General features: G+C 37.0%; 1 protein-coding gene across 12 annotated transcripts in view; it reads left to right on the top strand.

The window, feature by feature from the left end:
- Positions 1 to 20,624, top strand: part of SETD5 (SET domain containing 5) — a 76,819-nt gene that overhangs the window by 31,892 nt on the left and 24,303 nt on the right. For 2 of the 12 annotated variants that reach the window (XM_045831965.1, XM_045831959.1), the window contains exons 2-16: positions 2,347 to 2,406; positions 5,142 to 5,328; positions 6,132 to 6,356; positions 9,829 to 10,021; positions 10,301 to 10,406; positions 10,734 to 10,942; positions 11,283 to 11,341; positions 12,028 to 12,206; positions 13,140 to 13,178; positions 16,375 to 16,617; positions 17,157 to 17,305; positions 17,690 to 17,807; positions 18,731 to 18,840; positions 19,737 to 19,986; positions 20,369 to 20,440. In XM_045831965.1, the coding sequence (XP_045687921.1) occupies positions 9,930 to 10,021; positions 10,301 to 10,406; positions 10,734 to 10,942; positions 11,283 to 11,341; positions 12,028 to 12,206; positions 13,140 to 13,178; positions 16,375 to 16,617; positions 17,157 to 17,305; positions 17,690 to 17,807; positions 18,731 to 18,840; positions 19,737 to 19,986; positions 20,369 to 20,440 (1,626 nt within the window). In that variant the 5' untranslated portion in view covers positions 2,347 to 2,406; positions 5,142 to 5,328; positions 6,132 to 6,356; positions 9,829 to 9,929. Of the gene's footprint in view, positions 1 to 2,346; positions 2,407 to 5,141; positions 5,329 to 6,131; positions 6,357 to 9,828; positions 10,022 to 10,300; positions 10,407 to 10,733; positions 10,943 to 11,046; positions 11,088 to 11,282; positions 11,342 to 12,027; positions 12,207 to 13,139; positions 13,179 to 16,374; positions 16,618 to 17,156; positions 17,306 to 17,689; positions 17,808 to 18,730; positions 18,841 to 19,736; positions 19,987 to 20,368; positions 20,441 to 20,624 lie in introns of those variants that run through there. The other 10 variants (XM_045831966.1, XM_045831960.1, XM_045831969.1 and 7 more) reach the window with 10 other exon arrangements.

The following is a 20,624-nucleotide window of genomic DNA, read 5'->3' as shown; positions in this document are numbered from 1 at the left end:
TTTAAAGACATGCCTATTTGTAAGTTTCACATAATTTCAAAATGTCTATAAAATACACCTTTCTGGTCCTGGATTACTGAGTGCGCATATTTGTCCTTACTTTGAAATCTCCTAATTTGGCCCCAGATTCCAGAGTGATTTTCATATTTAAGGAAGCCATTACCTTCCAAAAGGTTTTCTTAGAAGAGTGAAGAAAATAAGTATAAATTAATAGCCCTGGCTGGCGTAGCTCAGTGGATTGAGTGCGGGCTGGGAACCAAAGTGTCCCAGGTTTGATTCCCATCTAGGGTACATTCCTGGGTTGCAGGCCATAACCCCCAGCAACCACACATTGATGTTTCTCTCTCTCTCTCTCTCTCTCTCTCTCTCTCTCTCCCCCCCTTCCCTCCCTAAAAATAAAAATAAATAAAATCTTAAAAAAAAAGAAAAAAGAAAATAAGTATAAATTATTAGTGTGAATACCTTGCTGTTAATATGCTTGGGAAATTATATTCACAGTAAAAATTGTTTCAGTGTTCTGTTAAAATTTAATGATGGATGATCGGTATTATAAAGCCAAAGGGACATTTTGAGAAAATGGCTTGCTTATTTATTTATTTATTTATTTATTTACATGTTTTGTCAGAGACCAAAATTGAGGAAGAGATTTGTCTTTCTTTTGATTTGTGAAGTTGATCAGAGATTGCTCCTTGGCTGAGTTGCTGTCTGCCTAGGCTGTTAACAATTGTTTCTCTGGCAGCAGATCTTGTTCATCAGGATTGCATCATTTCTGGGAGAAGGGCCAAGGTCCACAGCCTCAGTACAAAGACTGTCTGAAGCATATGAAGCCTGTTCTCTTTCTGAAGCGGCACTCCTCTTCCTGCCAGCCCTCTTCACAGGATTACTGAAGCAGGCTTGTTCTGAATTTCTTTCATTGGATTGGCTGTTTATTGGACTCTTGTCTCCCAGCTGCTTCCGGCTCACCTGGCTGATGCAATTTCTCTTTCTGAAATCTCTGTTGGAATTGTTCTTAAAACACTGTCTGTCTTCTGAGAGTGACCAGGCAGATCACATGGGGCTTGTGCTTTCAGCAAGTCATATAGAGAAGAGACTGTCAGAATGACAAATACAGACTATTGACCATTTCTGAACTCAATTAAAAAGGGGATAATTATAAACTATTTCTGGCATGTTCTATTTAACAGCCTTTGCCCAAGAAACTATGTAAATGGAGACTTCTCAAAAGAGTACTCAGTACTGGACGACAGGCTGGTTCTGCTTTTGAATCTGAGAACTATACTAGTGTTTTTGTGGATTCCGATGGATTGTTCTGGGGATACTTAAATTTGAAATAAAATTGAAATTCTGATACATTCATTTTCCCCCCGTTGTACATTCCTTCTTGTTCTTTTCCTTCTGTCATTTCTTATATTTCTTATTTATTGCTGCTAAAAGAATCTACATCTCTCCTGATTTATTTAATTTCTTCTTTCTTGTACTGTTATCTTTATCCTTTTATTTTTATAATTCCTAATATGCTCTTTGTGAATTGTTTCTAAAGAATAGTTCAGTTTCCAATTTTTAATCAATTGGAGAGTAATAAAATATCAACATAAAGTACATTTCTTCTCCTTAGTAACTGAAATGACATGAACAGCTCTTTCACTTATATGATATATTAACAGTTCAGGTGTTAACACCTCATTCTGGCTAATGTTAAATTTCACTTCTCCCCAAAAGTCCTAGGTCACCACCCATTTTTCTTTCCTTTTTGGAGGGTAAAAGTTGATGAAGGCTTTATTTTTCCACATGTTTCTGTTATGGAGTTAACCACAAATAGAAATGACTCTCTTTTTGTCAATCTTTTTCTATAGTAGGACAAGAGGACATAAGTGGGATGGGGGAGGGGGTAAAGGAGTAATATGAACTTAACTGGGTGGTGGTAGCTCCTTGTCTGACTGGAGAGTAAATTGACATTTGGTTAAAGAAAAAGCCTCTGAATTTGGGATGGGGTCAGTGAAGAAGAGCAGCACCTCCTGGGAGAAATAAAAAGAAGGAATCCGTTGGGAAATGGGAAAGAATTCTGATTTGAAGGAAACAGAAGGAATATCCAGTGACATAAGTATTTACACTTAAGTCAGAAAAAATAATTTTTCCCTTTTCACACTTTATTTAGGTCTTGCTTACAGGAAAATAGAACATAAAGGTTAAAGAACAAGAACACAGTACTAGAGGGAACATCGGAGGGTAAACAAGACAGTATGCAGAGATGAAACAAACACAGTTGCCATTAAAATATTTGTAGAATTCTATGAGTCCATTGATGTTATTTCTTTCTATACTAATTTGTATCTCAACTTTTTCTAGGTCTTCAGAGCTACTGACAGATAATTTTTTGGGACTTCATATTCAGAGGTCTATACAAAGGTGACTGAGCCAAATAAATTCTTTTGTTTTGATTTTTGTATTTTGATAAATGCTAAAATCATATGTTGAGGTAAGGATGATCAAAATTCAGCAAATATTTCTCATAAATCATCTGTGTGCTAGGCACTGTTCTAGACATTAGAACTACAACAGAAGATTAAAACACAAAAATCCCTGTCCTTAGAGAGTTCATATTCTAGTAGGAATAGACAGACAGATTAGCAAGCAAAAAATATCTTGAAATTGTTCCACCCAGAGAGAGTATTAATTCTTAGTCTCTCTAGGACACATCTCCAAACTATGATAAATGTTAGTAAACTATACTAGGAATCTATTGTCTAGAATTATAAAACTAGTGTCATTACCATAAGAGAAATTATATGTAGATGATCTGTTAAAAGGTCTTCAGTTAACATTTTAATAGCTACATTTTGAAGAGTGTTAAGAAAGGAACTATCTTCAGGGTTATTGAGAAATTTGGTTTTGTTACCATTTTTTGAGTTAAGAAACTCCCACAGTATTATAAAAACATTTAGAACAAGATGGCCAAGCTAACCTGTGATTGCTTTCATCAGACAGTGGAAGAATCATGTAAAACTGGACAAAAGGAAAATGGAGCAATCCATTAAAGATAAATGTATAGTTAACTACTTAATGTTTCTTAAAGTTATTTTTAGCTATCCAAATTTGCTGGGGTGGGATTTCATGAAGGATTGTACTAAGGGGTTACTATCTGAAGTAATCTTATCATCTTTTCCTTTTAGTGTAACTTCTAAAATTTACTCTCAGAAAAATAACTCTCAGTGTAGATTTATAAGTTGTATTTATCTAGAAGTATACAGTTTTTATGGGCATTTAATAGTGCCTGTGACAGGAGTTTTAATGGTGCTGAGTAACTTTTTTGTTGTTCTTTACTGAAAATAATATAATAGTAATTATATATCATATATAATAATAGTAATATAATAGTAATTCAGATTATTATATATTGGTCAGGGAAGGTATGATTATTGTCAGACTCTGTTTAGATTATCAAACCAGGCAGTTGGAGGGTCTTTTTATTTTCCTCTTGAATTTGAATTATACAGTGATACTAAAATTAGAGAAAATTGGACCACCAGGCCCCAATATTTAGTTTTATGCCCTTTGGGCTTATTTGATGTGTTCTCTCTTATACCATTTGCAGATTTTATTTCAATTTTCCAGAGACTTTAAGGATATACTGCTTAAATCTCTGTTTGGCTATATTGTTAGTGAAAGGAAAGTTATGTGTAAGATGCGCCCAAAGGCAGAAGTTATTAGTCACTTTTATGAGCTGTGAGGAAGCAATAGACAGGAAGGTTTGCCCTTTTCATTTTAGTCCCAAGTTTTAGCAGTGTGTCACCTTCTTGTTGAGTGGGAACAGATCTATTGCCACACCCATACTTGAAGAGTCCTAGATCCACTCTTGAGATCAAGCTCTTGAAAAGTGTAGGTGCCAAGGAGGACTGCTTAGCTTATAGCTGTTCTAGCATTCTAAAACAACGTCACAAACAAGTGCTATTATCTTTATGCGTGATACTGGTTTGATTCACTGTTCACAGTTATGTTTTTTACTCACATTAATTTGCTTCAGATATCAAAATAAGATTCAAGCATCTCAGATTGTCTACCATTTAAAATTTGCATTAGTTCCCTGGATTGACTCAATAACATATACTTTTCATTTCATTTAGTTTTTCTAGTATAAACAATCATCTGACATTTCTTCGATCTTAATTGTTTTATCATGAATCACTATATCAATCATGACTTCTTGTAGTCTCTCTGTGCAGAAATCTTTATTAGTCTGGGTCTTTGACATTGCCTGCCTCCCACATACAGTGCTTCTTACTTCATCCTTTTAGTGGTTATTTTTACAACATAAAGCCACTCATATAAAGTACACTTTTTCTCCCTTTTGTACCATACTTCAAAATCTCTTAACTCTACTTTTGCATTTTTACACTTAAGTTGTTGTGGGTCTATCTGTTCCCAACTTCCTCTGGTTATGGTTGCAAATTCAAGGTATCCTCACTACTTTTCCATACATGAAGCTGTACTCTTTGTGATTTATGTTTTTATTCATACCTAACAGTGGATATTATCTCACAGATACAGTTAAGATAATTGCATCTTCTCCCAAAATTATAGTTAAAATAAAAATGGTTTTAAAAAAGGAAGACTGTTCTGTGACAGAAGAAGGCAATAAGAAACAGCTGTGTCCAAACAAATAGAAACAAACTGATCTCTTGTATTTGGAAGAAATAACATTGGCTGCTGGAAAAAATGCAGTTGTGGCAGACAGGCAGGGTTTACACGAAAATCTTGAATTGTCAAAAAATTAAACTGTGGTATTTCTATTAACCATTCCGTGTCTTTAAAGGTGTTAGTTCCTGCATTACTAGAAAATTTAGTTTGATGAGCAGTTGTAGAATGGGGGGAATGTGCTTTTTAGTAAGCCGGGCAGACTATTATTTTCTCTTTATTTGAAAAGGAAAAAATAAAAACAGAATGAAAAGAAAGCATAACTTTTTTACCTCATTAATGCAGTACATAGTAAACTTGGGACAATGTATAGATCCCTTGCTATACTTGTTTTATATTTATCCTTTTAAAGTCTTATTCAAAAATGGGTGGGGGAGGGGAATAGTAGCATTGAGGATAAATTTAAAGAACTATCAGTTACTAGATATTATTTTCCTTTTCTGTGACAGGATTCCTCATGTCCATAACATGTTGGTCGAGGCTCTGCAGCTCACCCCCACTCTCAGAGTGGCCAGTCTCCATTAATTGGACCCCGTGATTTCCACTTTCTGCTGTGCTGGACGTCATGAGCATTGCAATCCCTCTGGGAGTCACCACACCAGATACATCCTACTCAGATATGGCTGCTGGATCAGAGTAAGTGCTACTTCCTAGGTAGTAGGTGAATTACCAGTTTGTGTGGAGACAACTTTCTTATGGGCATCTAATAGTAAATATGGAGTATTTTCTAAACTCAAGCCTAGCCCACACTGTAAATGAGATTAGACCTTTCGCTTTCTCCCATAGATGCTGGAGGGGGAAAAATAGAAAAGGGAGGAAAAGAATTGGGGGAGGGAGTTCTGAGTAAATAATAGAATGAAATGTGCAAAGTAATGATGATATTTTCATTTGTTTTGATGGGTGGGGAAGATTGAAATAAAGTAGGTATCACTACCTGCTTCTGTAGAATTAATGATTATCCTGATGGATGGAGATAAAGGAGTTCTCTCCAACTGATTTTCCTTGAAGGCCTCTTCCTATGTACTTCTTATTGTTCTAGAGTAAAAGGGCTGAACTTTTATATGGACAGGTTACTTAAACTTCCTGACATTTTGGGGTAGAAAACGTGGAAAGCAGTGTCATCTGTTTTATTATAATATTCATTGCCTAGAAAGAGGACCTTCAAAATCAGTGGTACCAAACTTTTTTTTCAGCTAAGAGCAGCTTTAGGAATTGTCGAAAATCCCAATCCCTAAAAATAGACTCTCAATTCTTGAAGAATTTAAATGCTAAATGGCAATGAAGGTAGGCCTTTGTTATAAAACTTTATATATTATTCACAGTTTTAAAATTTTTAGCCTTTTGTATCCCTTCTCTTTAAATGTCCGAGATTCCCCCTGCTTACAGATTCCCCCTCTTGTCCTTTTACCTCCCTTGTACCCACTCTTCCTTGCTTACAGAAAGGAAGTGGAAGCCCCCTACCTTTCAAGACGAAGTGGCACTACACAAGGATGTGAAAGTCCAGCGAAAGAGACCCAAGGGGCCTAGGGGGCAGCACACCCCCAGAAGCCAAGTCTATTCCAGGCAGTACCAGGGATTAGGGTCTGGGCTGGAAAAATCCTGGTGTTTTGAATATGTTCAGGTCCAGTTCAGACTCTTGATCCCACAGCCACTTCTTGAGTGAGGTGGGTGTTGCTCTAATTCCCCTGTTTCTCTTGCCATTTTCACAGTCCCCTGGGGATTCTTCCCCCTTCAGCAAAGAAAAGCAACTGTACCAGAATTCTGGGTTCAACTGCATCCCTGATTAATAGTGGTTTTCTTCCTTAAAACTGAGAATATTAGTAAAGAGCTTGTATATTTCTTCACAAAGCCACCTAGGACAGTTTAACTGTTTATTGACTTCCTTAAAGAGGAAGGCTTACAATGAAGCTACCCTAAGCAGCAGTGTATTGTATTCTGGGGTAGTCTACAATTTAAAGCAGTTTTTGGCCTTATTGCCATACAAAAAGGAGGGTGGGGGGTGGGGGGTGGGGAAGGGTGGGTTGTGTTTCTTCCAAGACCTTTTTTTTCCCCCCCTTTTTTCCCGTTTTGGTTTTTGTGTGTGTGTGTGGTTTTTTGTTGTTTTTTTGTTTGTGTGGTTTTTTGTTTTTGTTGCTTTTTTTTTTTTGAGAGGGTGGGGGTAGAGGGTCTTGGGTGGGGTTGGTTTTTTCCTTTTTTGGGTTTTGGGAGGTTTTTTTTTTTGTTTGTTCATTTATTTTGCATGCCAAAGAGATTTAGTTAATACCAGTAGCTGAGGTTTCCAATTTTACAACTGTTTCCCAAATAAGGTGCTTAAAAATCTTCTTGCATTAGTAGACAACTAGTTGTGTAGTGTTGAGATTTTTCCAGTCAGCCACTAACTTCTATATGGATTGACTAGGAAGCTATATAGGTAGACAGCATTAACATTTGTGAAAAATTTCGACAAAGAGATTAAATCAGTAAGTTTGGGATAAGTAGATAAAGACCAAAAGCAATTATTCTTAAAACTGATATTTTTCCCAGAGTATACAGATGACTGCCCATAAGTGTTGCTAGGGAGTACAGAAGTAATTGCAGGAAGAAAAAATAATTCTGGCTTGAAAATTAGCCTGCATTGCTTCTATTTCCTGAGACATTTCATTCACAATCTCCAGACAGATTTTTAATGCTGTGGTCATAACTAATTATTGTAAACAGTTACTTGTTTAATATTTCTACAAAGCAAGAGAATGTCAACAACTAGCTTATGTAATGTTCTGTTAAATTAATGATGATATATTTTAATGCTTCACCATGCATATTTTACTGTCATGCATATTCCACTATTCTGGGCTCTGGTATGAAGGGCAAAGTACTCAAACAAGGAAAAGACCCAGATTTTATCTTACAGTTTTTTTAAGCTGATAGCAACATTATGCATTATGCATTTTTAATATATTGGGGGGGCTCTAGATACAGCAGTGGGCACAAAGATTTTTCTGAATTTACAACCCTGCCACAAATGAATTTAAGACATTTCCAAATAGATAGCATTATAGCAGCAGGTTGCATATTGTATTTTGAACACAATTGACGGAGTCTGTTTTAAGCATGGGTTCTGGGTATGTGCCCAACTGTCATAGCAGTTCAAACATAGGGGAAGAAAGACTATAGTTACATTTGCATAAAGTGGTTGACTAATAAAGACATGCAGTCCTAACACTCCCAAGTTTTTCATCCTTTTAAAATATAGATAAAAGCTGATATATGTGTGTGTTTGTATATATACATATGTATAAAATCAGGGAATATCCTAAGAAATCTTATATTTACCTGTTAACTTGTAACTATTGAATCATTGACCAATGTGGAAATTACAAATTTTCCTCATCAAAACATAGAAGCTTAAATTTTAGTACTTGGCATGCATAGCTATATATTAAATGCTGTATTTGACTAGAAAGTATTGTGCAGTGAGATGGCCTTTTAACCTCCAAAACATACATTTTATTTTTATTCCCTCAACTTGCACATGAAGTGCATATGTTTGTATTTACCCAGTTTGGAGATGGGTAAGGTACAACCAACATAGCTATATCTCCATGGCCATCTTTTAGTTCATATCACTTTCTATTTTCCTCTCAAAAAAAACATAAACCATTCCTGATAAACAGCTGTCGTGTTTCACTCCATGTGTTGAGTGGTACAAAATCTCCTAATATAGAATTGGTACAGTTCTTTAGAATACTTGTTTATCAAGTAAATTAATGTATGAAATTACTTTTTCTTAATTGTCCATCATAGAAACTAAATTCTACCTTCATTTTATTAATGCTTATTTGCCTTTGGTTTCATTTAGGAAACTCCACCTGTTTCCTAATACTCAGAGTTGATGGCCTCCCAGTGGGCCATGTTCAGATAATCTTTTTCTCAAGAATACTGACCTCTATTCTTGATGTATTATCACCCCCAGTTCCCATCTGCAGACACTCTTTTAGAGTAATAAAATGCATGCAGTCAGCAACAGAGAATACTTTCCTATGTCTGAAGTTTTTCTTCACCTAGAAAGTATCTTTGCTGATATAGATAAGTCCCTTCTCACAGTTTTGGAGCATATAACTGGGTGAGTTGGATACATATATCAGAATTTTCTTTTATCCCTCACTTCTCAGTTGACATTGTGCCATGTTGAACCTCACACTTCATTATTGCCAAGTACTATATGTTGTGTGTTTCTAAGCAGGAAAACATACATTACTTGAAGCAAACACTATGCATTATTTGATGCCCTCAAAGACTCTTTGATATCTAAAGCTGAGCTATGTGTGATATCCTTGGAATTTCTAATTTGTGAATCTCTGTTCTGGTTAATTTAAATGACATATCTATTATGCAGTTCTGCAAAGTTACATAGTACAATTACCTTTCAAATTCCCCAAAGTCTAACCAATTAAAGTTCTTTTTCTCCCTAAAATTAATTTTTATCCTTTGCCAACGATGCCTTTTTATTACCAAGTAAAGAATTACATTAAATTTCTAAATTTTGAACACTTACATAATTCTTTTATTTTACTAAATTGTGCCTGAACTGTTTATTTTCCACTCAGGGAGGGTACAGAAAGATACTTAACCAAGCTTCTGACTAAGCCTGGTTACTTAAGATCTCATATAATTTTCTTTAAAGGTAGAATGTTATCCTAGTTTACAAACCAATTAGGCATAGTGGAAAGAGCACAGGCTTTGGACTCAGACATTGTTTCAAATCCTGGTTCTGTTAGTATGTGACCTTGGCGAAGTCACGTAAACTCACCACCTTAGTTTACCCTTCTGTAAATATGGGGTGCTATTTACCATGTTTAGTAGTCGTAGAGTCAATGAATGAATATATATATAAAGTACCTAGAAAGTAATGGGGAATTCAAAATGGTGGCCACTACTACTGTTATTGTTTGTCACTAGATTAACAAAACTTCTAAGTACAGTTTTATTTTGAAGTTCTGTTATATTACTACCATGCAGCTGTAAAATAATTGTGTCCTTTATATGCTTGCATGTCACTGGTGGATGAGAAGTTATTACTCTAAAGGTATTTGGGGGTTCATCAAGATGAGAGGTATAAATATAAGATGCCATTGTTTTTACCTGTACTTTCTTCAGGGTATCCTGTCTTGGTAGTGAATGGAAGAGGGCCTGGTCCCTGGGGCAGTACAGAAGGCACTTTCATCATCTCACTCACTGCAAATGTCATGTGAGGTTTCATGGAAGTATTAAGAGATCCAATTAAGAAGAATAGTTCTGAGTCTAAAGCAGCCCAGAGTGGCTTCTCTAGGGGAAACTCCCTGCTCAGCTGGTACGTTTGTGTTTGTCATTAGGGACACCTTGTATCCCAGGTGCCTGCCTTGAGACATCTACCTGTACTGGCTTCGTGTTACACAAATCCACATTTAATAACATTTCCAGTGTTATTTATAGGCTTAGTATGTTAACAAGATTGTTTCACTGAGTTCTTTCTCTTATCCCAGTAGCTGGTGGTTGTGGAAAGAGGAGGGGTTAGAATGGGAAGTTAAGCCTTAGTTGAAGGAAAGATTAGGTGTTATGCTATCATGCATTGCTTTTCGCCTTTGTGCAGCCCTGAATCTGTGGAGGCTAGTCCAGCAGTTAATGAGAAGAGCGTGTATTCCACTCATAATTATGGGACCACTCAGAGGCATGGGTGTCGAGGACTGCCTTACGCTGTGAGTATGCATTTGTTTCTCTCCAAAGCAGTGATCTTCCTGGAGTGTAATCCATTCTTATACATTGTGACTTTCTTGCAATGTTTATATGCAGCATGACGAAGTTGCCCCTTTTGCACTTCCCTGCCTCCAGCGGACGTCTAGCCCTGCATCATTGTTCTTGTTTTTATGTCCCAGTTGACCTTGGCATTTTGTTTTATCACTTTCCTGGTTGAAGCCAAAAAAACGAAGGGTACTACTTTCTTCTTTCTTTCCATATGTACCATACTTTAGGGGAGAGAGGGGCCAGTGTTTGGACACTGTTGATTTAAAAAATCTTATTTTCAGGATCATAATTACGGAGCCCCTCCTCCTCCGACACCTCCTGCTTCTCCCCCTGTCCAGACGATCATCCCTCGTTCTGACCTGAATGGCCTGCCGTCGCCCGTAGAGGAACGCTGTGGAGACAGCCCGAACTCTGAAGGAGAGACCGTTCCTACCTGGTGTCCCTGTGGTCTTTCTCAGGATGGCTTCCTTCTCAACTGTGACAAGTGCAGGTAAGATCGTGTTCCATCTAAGTTCAAGCCTGGGCTGCTGGGATTAGGGTTTCTTATTAGTAGGAAAAAGCTCAAAGTATTCTTTCTTGTGTTTGTTAATGTAGATGATTCCTTAGTGCTCCTTGGCTCGAATTCTCTGCACTAGGTGAGAATTGGTGACAACAAGGAATGAGAGATTGATGTTAAAGCTATTTGAATTTGATATGAAATTTAATGTCCTGGAGACTTTGGTAGGTGGGAGGAGAAGGGGGTAGTGTATGCAGAGACAGTTCTCCCATTTTTGTGATAATGTGCTGCATGCTATTGGAAGGACTACTTTAAGTTTATTTTCCCTCTTTAGGGGAATGAGCAGGGGGAAGGTTATTAGACTTCATCGGCGGAAGCAGGACAACATATCAGGTAATCAATCATAAGATGGGTTATGCCCCTATTTTGACATACGTTGTACTTTAAATGTTTGTCTAAACTCCTCTTATAAGTTCCTGTGGTCAGTTCCCTCGCTCTTTTCATGGAAAGAGATAGAAGTCCCCACAAGACTACTGTGTAATTCTCTTATTGTGAATTAAATGTATCCATAAATGGCATTTAGCCCTGTAGCAATCAAAATATTTCTGGTGAGCACAGAAAATCAGATGCTTTTTAATATGTTACATATTGAGGCAATGGAGCTTTGGGACTGAATATAAGGAGAGAAATACATACAATGTAGAGTTTATGTCTTATTGCCAATGATACAGAAAAATCTTCATAAATAAGATGGGTATTTATGTTCTACAGATGATAGAGTTACCATACTTTGCTGCATGTGATGTGCTCCCATGTATAATGGGCACAGTGTTTTTGTGTGCATTATATGTAGGATTATTGAGCCCATGGTGGGTAACCATCATATCCATGTATAATATGCGTGCTTATTTTTCCCTCAAAAATTTGGGCAAAAAAAGTACACATTATACACAGTGAAATACGGTGATAATAGAAGTAATGACCTACTGGATATGGAATAAATCTAATGGAATAAGCTGTTTTTAATGTTCTTTTAAATCTGTTTATATAGTGTAAACTATAAAATAACCTTTTTTCAGGTGGGGATAGCAGTGCAACAGAAAGCTGGGATGAGGAGCTTTCTCCTTCCACTGTGTTGTATACAGCAACACAGCACACACCTACTAGCATCACCTTAACTGTTAGAAGAACCAAACCCAAGAAGCGGAAAAAGAGTCCAGAAAAGGGTCGTGCAGCACCAAAGACAAAGAAAATCAAGGTATGGAGGGTAAAAGTATCTTAAATAGAAATATTTCTGAAATAGCTCAAATTTTGGACCAAGAATGCACCAAAAATTTTTTAAGAAGTTTGATCCAGATGTTTGAAGGGCCACTTTTGCTCTACTTGCCAAAATCAGCTAATCTGTGTTGTGAACATGTAGACCAACCTCTCTTCTGCCACTCCATACCATCACAACTGGCACAGTTTCTTCTCCTCCAAGCCCCATCCCAGGTATGAAATCCCGGCCCCACCTGGCACAAGCCTAAATGTGCTATGGTAGCCTCCAGTCTAGGCTTCCACTATTCCTTCTGGTGTCTCCCTGCCTCCACAGCCCAACACAGTCAGCAGTTCTTGTCCTGGTATATGCCCACCTCATGTCATTGGGGTTTCCTTGTTTCAAAAAAAAATAGATCAGGAAACATCTCTTGAATGGTCTAGGCTTCCTCAGTGTCGCGGTCACTTTCCTGTATTCTCAAATAAAAAGTCTCCAGGAGAAACCTCTTCTGTTTTGTGTTCTGTCTTCCCCATCAGGGCAACTTTGTTGTTCCTAGGTGACTTGCCCATCCCTTGTTAAGGGGATTGGTCTTTGTTTCCTTCTTAATTTCAAAATTGGTAAATCTGCCACCTTAACATTTTGATTTGCTTTTTCTTTTAGTGTCAGGGTGCCTTTAGGGTTTAAGTGATGCATGCTCTTCCCTGTTAATTACCTAGTTTCACAATGGGATGCACTGGAATTAGCCACAGAGTTCACTGGCCTTGAGGTACCCCTACTCTTGATAACAGTGTGGGGAATTCAGTTGTGTTTGTTACCTAGGGAAAGGGGGCAGACTAGAACACTAATTCTTGCCTTAGTTTTAGGCTCAGATAGGTATAACTGTCATTCTTGGTACCAAGTTTTGTTTTGTTCTACTTGTTTTCCTCTTTGGGATAGGCATTTCGAGAGGGATCCCGGAAGTCCTTGCGGATGAAGGTAAGGGGTATTCTTCCCTGATGCTGTGTTTACTTCACTGTGATCTTGCATTTTGGTCAGCTTCTTTCCTGACATTGATGGTCTGGGAATCTTGGATTCTGCTTTTCATTAGTTTGTAATTGTTGCCATTCGGTTTTCATACAGCCTTTCTCCAAAGTAGATTTTCTTGGCCATTTTCTGAAATATTTTCCCTTTCTGTAATTAAGACTTCATGTGTTAGTTTTTCATCAGCTGCTTTTCTGGGGGTGACATTTTCCTAAACAAAATGAGGCTGACGTGTTCTGTCATTGTGATTAGCCTCAACCTCAGGACTGAGGGTTTTCTGGGGATAGAGCATCTCTTATGTACCCACTCTACCACCATATGGGCTTTAATCACCATTTGAAAGGATAATTTTTGTCAATAGGAAAGTAGTGTTTATTGATAGGAATTACTCTTATTGGAATTACTTATATTTGAACTGATTTCTCCTGGCATATCGATTTGGTATAGAAGATTTTGATTATGCTAATATGTTTCTTTTCTGAGGTTATTAAATAGAAGAGCTTATGAGGTATGATTTTGGATAGCGGTTGGAGAATAGAGAAGTTATGTGCGATGGACTTTTAGGTACCGGGTGATAAAAACAGAGTTTGCCCAAAGGAGATTTGACTAGATAGCCTGGTATCTTCCTTTACTGATGTATATATAGGATGACATACCTCTCAGTTTTTTAGGGGACTTCAAAGCATGTAATTACAATTAAGATCTATTTTAATTTTATAAGTATTCATATCCCTAAATGTATAAATTATATAGAATAAGGATCTTTCCTGTTCAGAGTTATATATGGAAAACATTAACATCTTTTAGTGAGAATAAGCTTAATATGACCGATGTTAGCAGAGATCACAGGTGGCACTTTACCTAAAATTTGAAGGCTTTGCCTTGCATGTATCTGTAAACAGACTTGTACATACCTGCAAAAGAGATGGGAAGAGGACTTAGAGCCCAAGAGCATCAGAGTCCTGAGATGCCTTGGAACACAACTTAATTATCCTATGCAAAGGGCCAAATTTGCGTTAACTGCCCCTTTATTTTTGTCTCCTTTGCTTACTGGGGACCTTTAATAGATACATAGAACAGACATAGCCCTGGTCCCAGCTGCTAAGCCCTTTCCTATTTTATCAACTGGTCTAAAGTGCCTTCAGGAGCTTGAAATGTTTTGAAAGATATTTAGTGACTCTCCCAAAAAACTACACGTAAACTCCAAGTGTTGCTTGCTATTTTGAAATGTTGACAGATAGTCCAATAAATGTGTTAAAATTTAGACAATAAAAAATACTGGTCAGTTTCTTTAATTCTCACACCAGAATTTTAGGTTGAGTTACAGATTTTGTACTTAGAATTCCTTATTGTTAAACTCCACCAAAGATCTGGGTGAAAGCTATAAGAATGGGGGCGGGGATCATTTAAATTTTTAGTCCCAAAGTCAAGAGCTTCCCTACTTGGAGACTACTCAAAATTTCTCAACCTTGATACCATTGACATTTTGAAGCAAGACATTTTTGGGCTGTTGCAGAGACCTGTTTTCTGCATTGCAGACAATTTAGCAGCATCCCAGGCATCTACCTACTTTGTACTAGTAACACACAGGTATGATATTGAAAAATGACTTCAGGTATTAATCAAATGTCTCCTTATGGGCAAATTATCTCTGGTTGAGAACCACTGTTCTAAACCCTCTGAGACGGGGTGTTCAATACCCAGAAGAATGGGACAGTAGAATAGACAAGAGTTGTATTAATAAATAGCTTATGATACTGTGGCAAAGGCTTCCATTATGCATTAAGTTTAACAAGTCAAAAGTTTAATGATCCCTACTGGTTGCTTAAGCTTGAAAATAATGTTTGGCCACCCATAATCCTCAGTCTTATAAGCAAGCACCCTTAAGTCCCAAGTTTTGCACTTCTCTTTTGCTCAGCCATTACTGACATGTCAAGCAAATGATGTTCTGTTCTCAGTGTGTTGGCCTTAGATCCTTTGTTTGTTGTTCAGTCATTTGGACTAGTGAGAAATGTAGAAAACAATAGTATTGTTTTGTTTTTTCATTTTCCGTTTCATGGGGAAAGGATGGTAGACAACAGTCGGTTAAAACCAGTGACAAAAATGAAAGAAAGCAGTTGTTGTAATAGATATAAATGTTTTCTGCATAATTTATGGAGTCTATGTTTAATTTTCTTATGCCTATTTTTGCAAGTTTAGTGTGGATGTGACTTGTAAGGAGCTTTGGTACTATACTGTCTTTTCCTTCTAGTCATCGCTGGTATGACATCATCAGTATCAGTGTTTGTTTTGTTTTCTGATGGCACCTTAAGTCTTGAGCACCATGAAAGAGAATGTGTGTCAGACTTAAGCTTTGTCTCTGTAGTTAAACACACAAAACCGTCTGTTTAGGATGATGTTTCTGTAATATAATAATATTTTCTCAGCACTGTCCCCATAGAGAGCAATGGTTTTCCTAGAGAAGTATAATGAAGTACCTCTCAACATTTTCTACACTATAGCTACCCACCCTTCCCCCTCATCTTACCTTTTCAGAATGTGGCTATTTAAACTGTCTAAAAAGAGTGTTAGATACACTCCAGAATAATAACTTTTTCTATGGGAAGTGAGATGATGGATTATTTATTTATTTTGAGTCACATGTATATTTAGAATGACCATGTATTAATTGTATAAAAACATTCTCCTGGAGAGAAGTAAAATAATATCAGTTTGGGCTGGCACACTAAGGCAGATGTTCAAGAAGTATTGAAATTTAAGGGATATGATATTTGACAGGTGTCTTGTTCATTTTCATGATAACTTTCTTGTTAACTTGATATCATTCTTTTAATAACAAAATTGATTTTTATGACTTAAAAAATCACCTAAAAATGGTCATAAAATCACAGCAATGGGATGGAACTATGATCCAGATTAATTTCTCCCTTTAGAAATGAGGAAACTGAGCTTTTCTATGTTGTTCAAGGCTTCCCTGCTCATTGGTAATGAAACCATGGTAGAAACCAGATCCCCTGACTCCCAAGCTGTTCTTTCATGCCACACCAACTGCCGAGCAAAAACAAATTTTCTTTGAGACTCAGTCTCTTTCCTCCCTTTCCCATTTTTCTTCATGGACTCTGCTAACCTACCTGACCTTTGTTCTCTACAGAATTCTCCTTCTGAAGCACAGAATTTAGATGAGAATACAACTGAGGGATGGGAAAATCGGATAAGACTGTGGACTGATCAGTATGAAGAAGCTTTCACTAATCAGTACAGTGCCGATGTACAGAACGCCCTTGAACAACATCTACATTCTAGCAAGGAATTTGTGGGCAAACCTGCTATTTTAGATACTATCAATAAGACTGAATTGGCCTGTAATAATACAGTTATTGGTTCCCAAATGCAGGTAAGGATCAAAGGATTAATGACTCTTAAGTAAGTAGTTGATTTTTAAGAACCCAGGAAGAGGTCATATGTTGGAGTTATCATATCTTTCAAATGTTCAAGGACTTAGAATAACAAATTAGCTACCTACTGAGCATCTTTAACCAAAGCAGGTTATAGTGGCTGGAAACTATCCAGATACATATTTTTAAACTATCTTTATTGATTAAAAATAGATAAATTAAGATAGAAAATTTTATACAGCCCCAGTAGGAATTATTATGATTCATAGAAAGCTAAGCTTATTTTTTCCTCATTCTTACATTAAACACAGACCACTAAAATCTTTATCATATATTTTCTTGGATCTTGTCTTGCCTTGGTGGAGGGAGTGACAAGTTCACTACATTAGAGTCTGTTTCCTAGAAATACCTTTTAGCAAATCAAAAATTTCTGATCATTGACCTAAATAATATATACAAATTCCTCAGTTAAGAAATATTTTTAATGTGCTAAGCTACTGTTGCTATTGTCTAATGTTAATACTCTGGTTTTATTCAGCTACAGTTGGGAAGAGTCACTCGTGTACAAAAGCACCGGAAGATCCTGAGGGCTGCAAGAGATCTGGCTTTGGATACTCTTATAATAGAGTATCGAGGGAAAGTCATGTTACGACAGCAATTTGAGGTCAATGGGCATTTCTTCAAAAAGTAAGAATATCATTTATTGAGCAGTGAGGGCTAAAGAGGGCCTGGCTGAGTAATATGGCTATAAAACCATCTGGTTGATAGACTACTCTTCTGAGGGGAAAATTACAGCTCAAATAAGCTCATTTCTGTCTGCATTGCTGGAGAAGTGGAAATAAATCTGCAGATTGTTTAATGAATAAAGTAGTGATAACACCAACCCAAGTATTTCTTGTTTTGTGCTTATTCTTTAATCAAAAGCAGACAAGCATGTGATACTTTCCAAGTTTAGGAATTGTAAAAAATTGCTTCTGTCAACATATGCTTCATATATGCTTCATATTTGAAGTCAGGGGGTGGCCTTTTTATTTGTGTTGAGAATTACAGGAATTTTAATTATATCCCTAGACCATACCCCTTTGTGCTCTTCTACTCAAAATTCAATGGTGTAGAGATGTGTGTGGATGCACGTACATTTGGTAATGACGCTCGGTTCATCAGAAGATCGTGTACACCAAATGCAGAGGTAAGATTTCTGTAGCAACTTCTCTTTGAATGGAATCACCAAAGAAAAGTCTACTGAAGAAGCAATCTGAAAACTTCACCCAGATTAAGGTCTGTAGATAATGGTTGTGATCTTCATTGTGAGAGAAACAAAAAACAAAACTAATGATGCTTTTATTCCAACAGGATGGAGGCAGGGGATAGATTTTCTTTTTTTTTATTTATTTTTTTTCTATTTATTTATTTTTAGAGAGGGAAGGGAGGAGGGGAGGGAGAGGGAGAGAGAGAGAGAGAGAGAGAGAGATATCAATGTGCGGTTGCTGGGGGTCATGGCCTGCAACCCAGGCATGTATCCTGACTGGGAATCGAACCTGCGACACTTTGGTTCGCAGCCCACGCTCAATCCACTGAGCTATGCCAGCCAGGAGGTAGATTGTCTTTAGCAAGGAAAAAAGCATTTGCTGAAGAGAAAGAGCTAGGTTGCATTAGAAGTCAAAGGGGTTATATTGAAGAAGTTGCCATATAATATTGCAGAATATGTCATTGGGCCCAAACTAAGTTGGGTGGTTGCAATTTTTTAGATTTTAGTTAATAGTGTTATGAAAGAGAATTCTAGACATTTTCAGAATTGATTTCGCAGTGCACCCATATCAAATGAAGCAAGAAAATTACAGAGCTTTTCTTACAGACTAAGAAATTTTAATTCTCTGAAGTAGCTTTTAGATGTAGAACAGTGACCTTACCCTGGTTTCTTACCTCTCAAAATTTATTTAAGTATTTTAAATTTTAGAATAATTACTGTGTAATGGTTTCAAATGAAATGATAAATAACAGACTATAATAACTCATAAGTGGAGAGAAATTACTAGATTAAAAGTTTTTCTTCTTTTGAAGGGTTCCTCATTTTTTATGATAAATCATCAACCATATGTGTTGTTTACACAGGTTCGACACATGATTGCAGATGGGATGATTCACCTGTGTATTTATGCTGTGTCTGCTATCACCAAGGATGCCGAGGTCACCATAGCATTTGATTATGAGTACAGTAACTGGTAAGACCTCCAAATTTTCCTGATATGAATGGCCTTATCTTACATATTAAGTTATTAAGTCTGCTTTTGTTTCATGACATTTTCATCTATTTTTAACTAATCTTTTCACAAGTATTGCATTTGCTGCCTAGAAATTGTGGAGGGAAAGGTAGGCTTAGGGCATTTTGGGGTTGGTTAGTTTTTGGAAACATTAGTACATTGTATAATACAGTTTAATAGTCTCCTATCAAAGTTATTTTGGTTTACTCCTTTATAGCAAGAATAGTAAAGGGGGGGGTGTATGATACTCCTAGAAATTGCAATAGCATCTGTTGTTATGCACACAGCTCTTGTGCTAGGGGTCCTGTAGAATGAGAGGTTAAAGTTTCACCCCATCCGCTCAAACCATGTAATCTAGTTATGTATGACAATGCAGAAAAACAGAGATGGCAAGTCACAGATGAATATGTGATGGGTTTTATTAAGTGGATGCTTTTTCTTTCTTGGTCCTTTGCGGGGGGAGGTTATATGGTAAATTGATGTTTGGCACATGCACAATAAGAAAAGATAATAAGTAGGGAATTAGTAGGTAAAAGTTATGATGTGGTGACTGATTCACTACCCATTAAATAGCAAAAGAGAGTTGGGAGAATTGAATTTGGTGGTGGCTTTCTTTCCTTTCCACTAACCGTATATCAGTGGGAAGAGATGGGGTTATACAGAAGCATGGAATATTGAAAATACTCATCTAACTTTTCTTTGAATGAGTTACACATACACTCTATAATGACTCTGTTTTACTTATTCAAAGATAATACCACAAGAAATTATACTAGTATTTCAAGAGAAAGAATGGGTAATATAATTGGTTTTTAAGGGTACTAAGACAGGCACTTTTGTTTGTTTCTTTGGAGCAGTAATTATAAAGTGGACTGTGCATGTCACAAGGGGAACCGGAATTGCCCTATACAGAAAAGGAATCCCAGTGCTGTGGAACTGCCACTCCCACCTCCTCCAAGCCTACCCATCATCGGAGCAGAGACTAGACGGAGAAAAGCACGACGGAAAGAGCTAGAGATGGAGCAGCAGAATGAGGCTGTGGAAGAGGATACAAACCCACAACCAGAAGAAGTTTCTGAGAAAGTGACTGTATCCAGTGACCATGAGGTAATTTTCCTTGGTCAGAGGCTACTGCTATGGTACTGACATTCTCTAAATGAGGAGGATCCCAGGTTGCCACAAGTCTGATGTAGAGAATCTATAGTAACACTTAATGCCCTTCATATCAAGGTGGATGTGGATGTGTGTTCATTTTTTTATTTCTCTCTTTTTAAGCAATGTTAATAACATTTCTTCGGCTACTTTCCAAGTTTTAGTCCCAAGAATGGGGCTTATTATCTGTGTTTACCTTGTGGTCCCACAAGTAACACTATCAAGCACTAGAAATTGTTTCTAACAGAGTTTTAAGCTACCAGGGGGGAAAAAAAAAAAACTGATTTTTTTCCCCTAGAGCTTAAGGGTACAGCTGAATATTGACTCTGTCTTAAAGGAAATAGACAATCCAGAAGAAGAGAAAGAAGAGGTTACAGATGACCAGGAGAACCCAGCTCAGAGCAGGAGGGTGGGTACCTTCTAACATCCTTTTGTTTCTGCTGATGTGTCTACTACCTACAGCATGTGAAGGCCTGTTCTCCTAGTTTGTGTCATCTTTGACAACATACTATACCATCATCTGCAGGTTAAAAATAGGGCTTTTTCTGTAAAGTAGATTTCATTATGGGTTTTTTTTTTGTTTGTTTGCACAC

The sequence above is a fragment of the Phyllostomus hastatus genome, unplaced genomic scaffold (assembly GCF_019186645.2).
Source record: "Phyllostomus hastatus isolate PE091 unplaced genomic scaffold, TTU_PhHast_1.1 phas_contig_16, whole genome shotgun sequence".
NCBI classification, from domain to species: Eukaryota; Metazoa; Chordata; class Mammalia; order Chiroptera; family Phyllostomidae; genus Phyllostomus; species Phyllostomus hastatus.
This window is presented reverse-complemented; position numbering and strand designations above follow the sequence as displayed.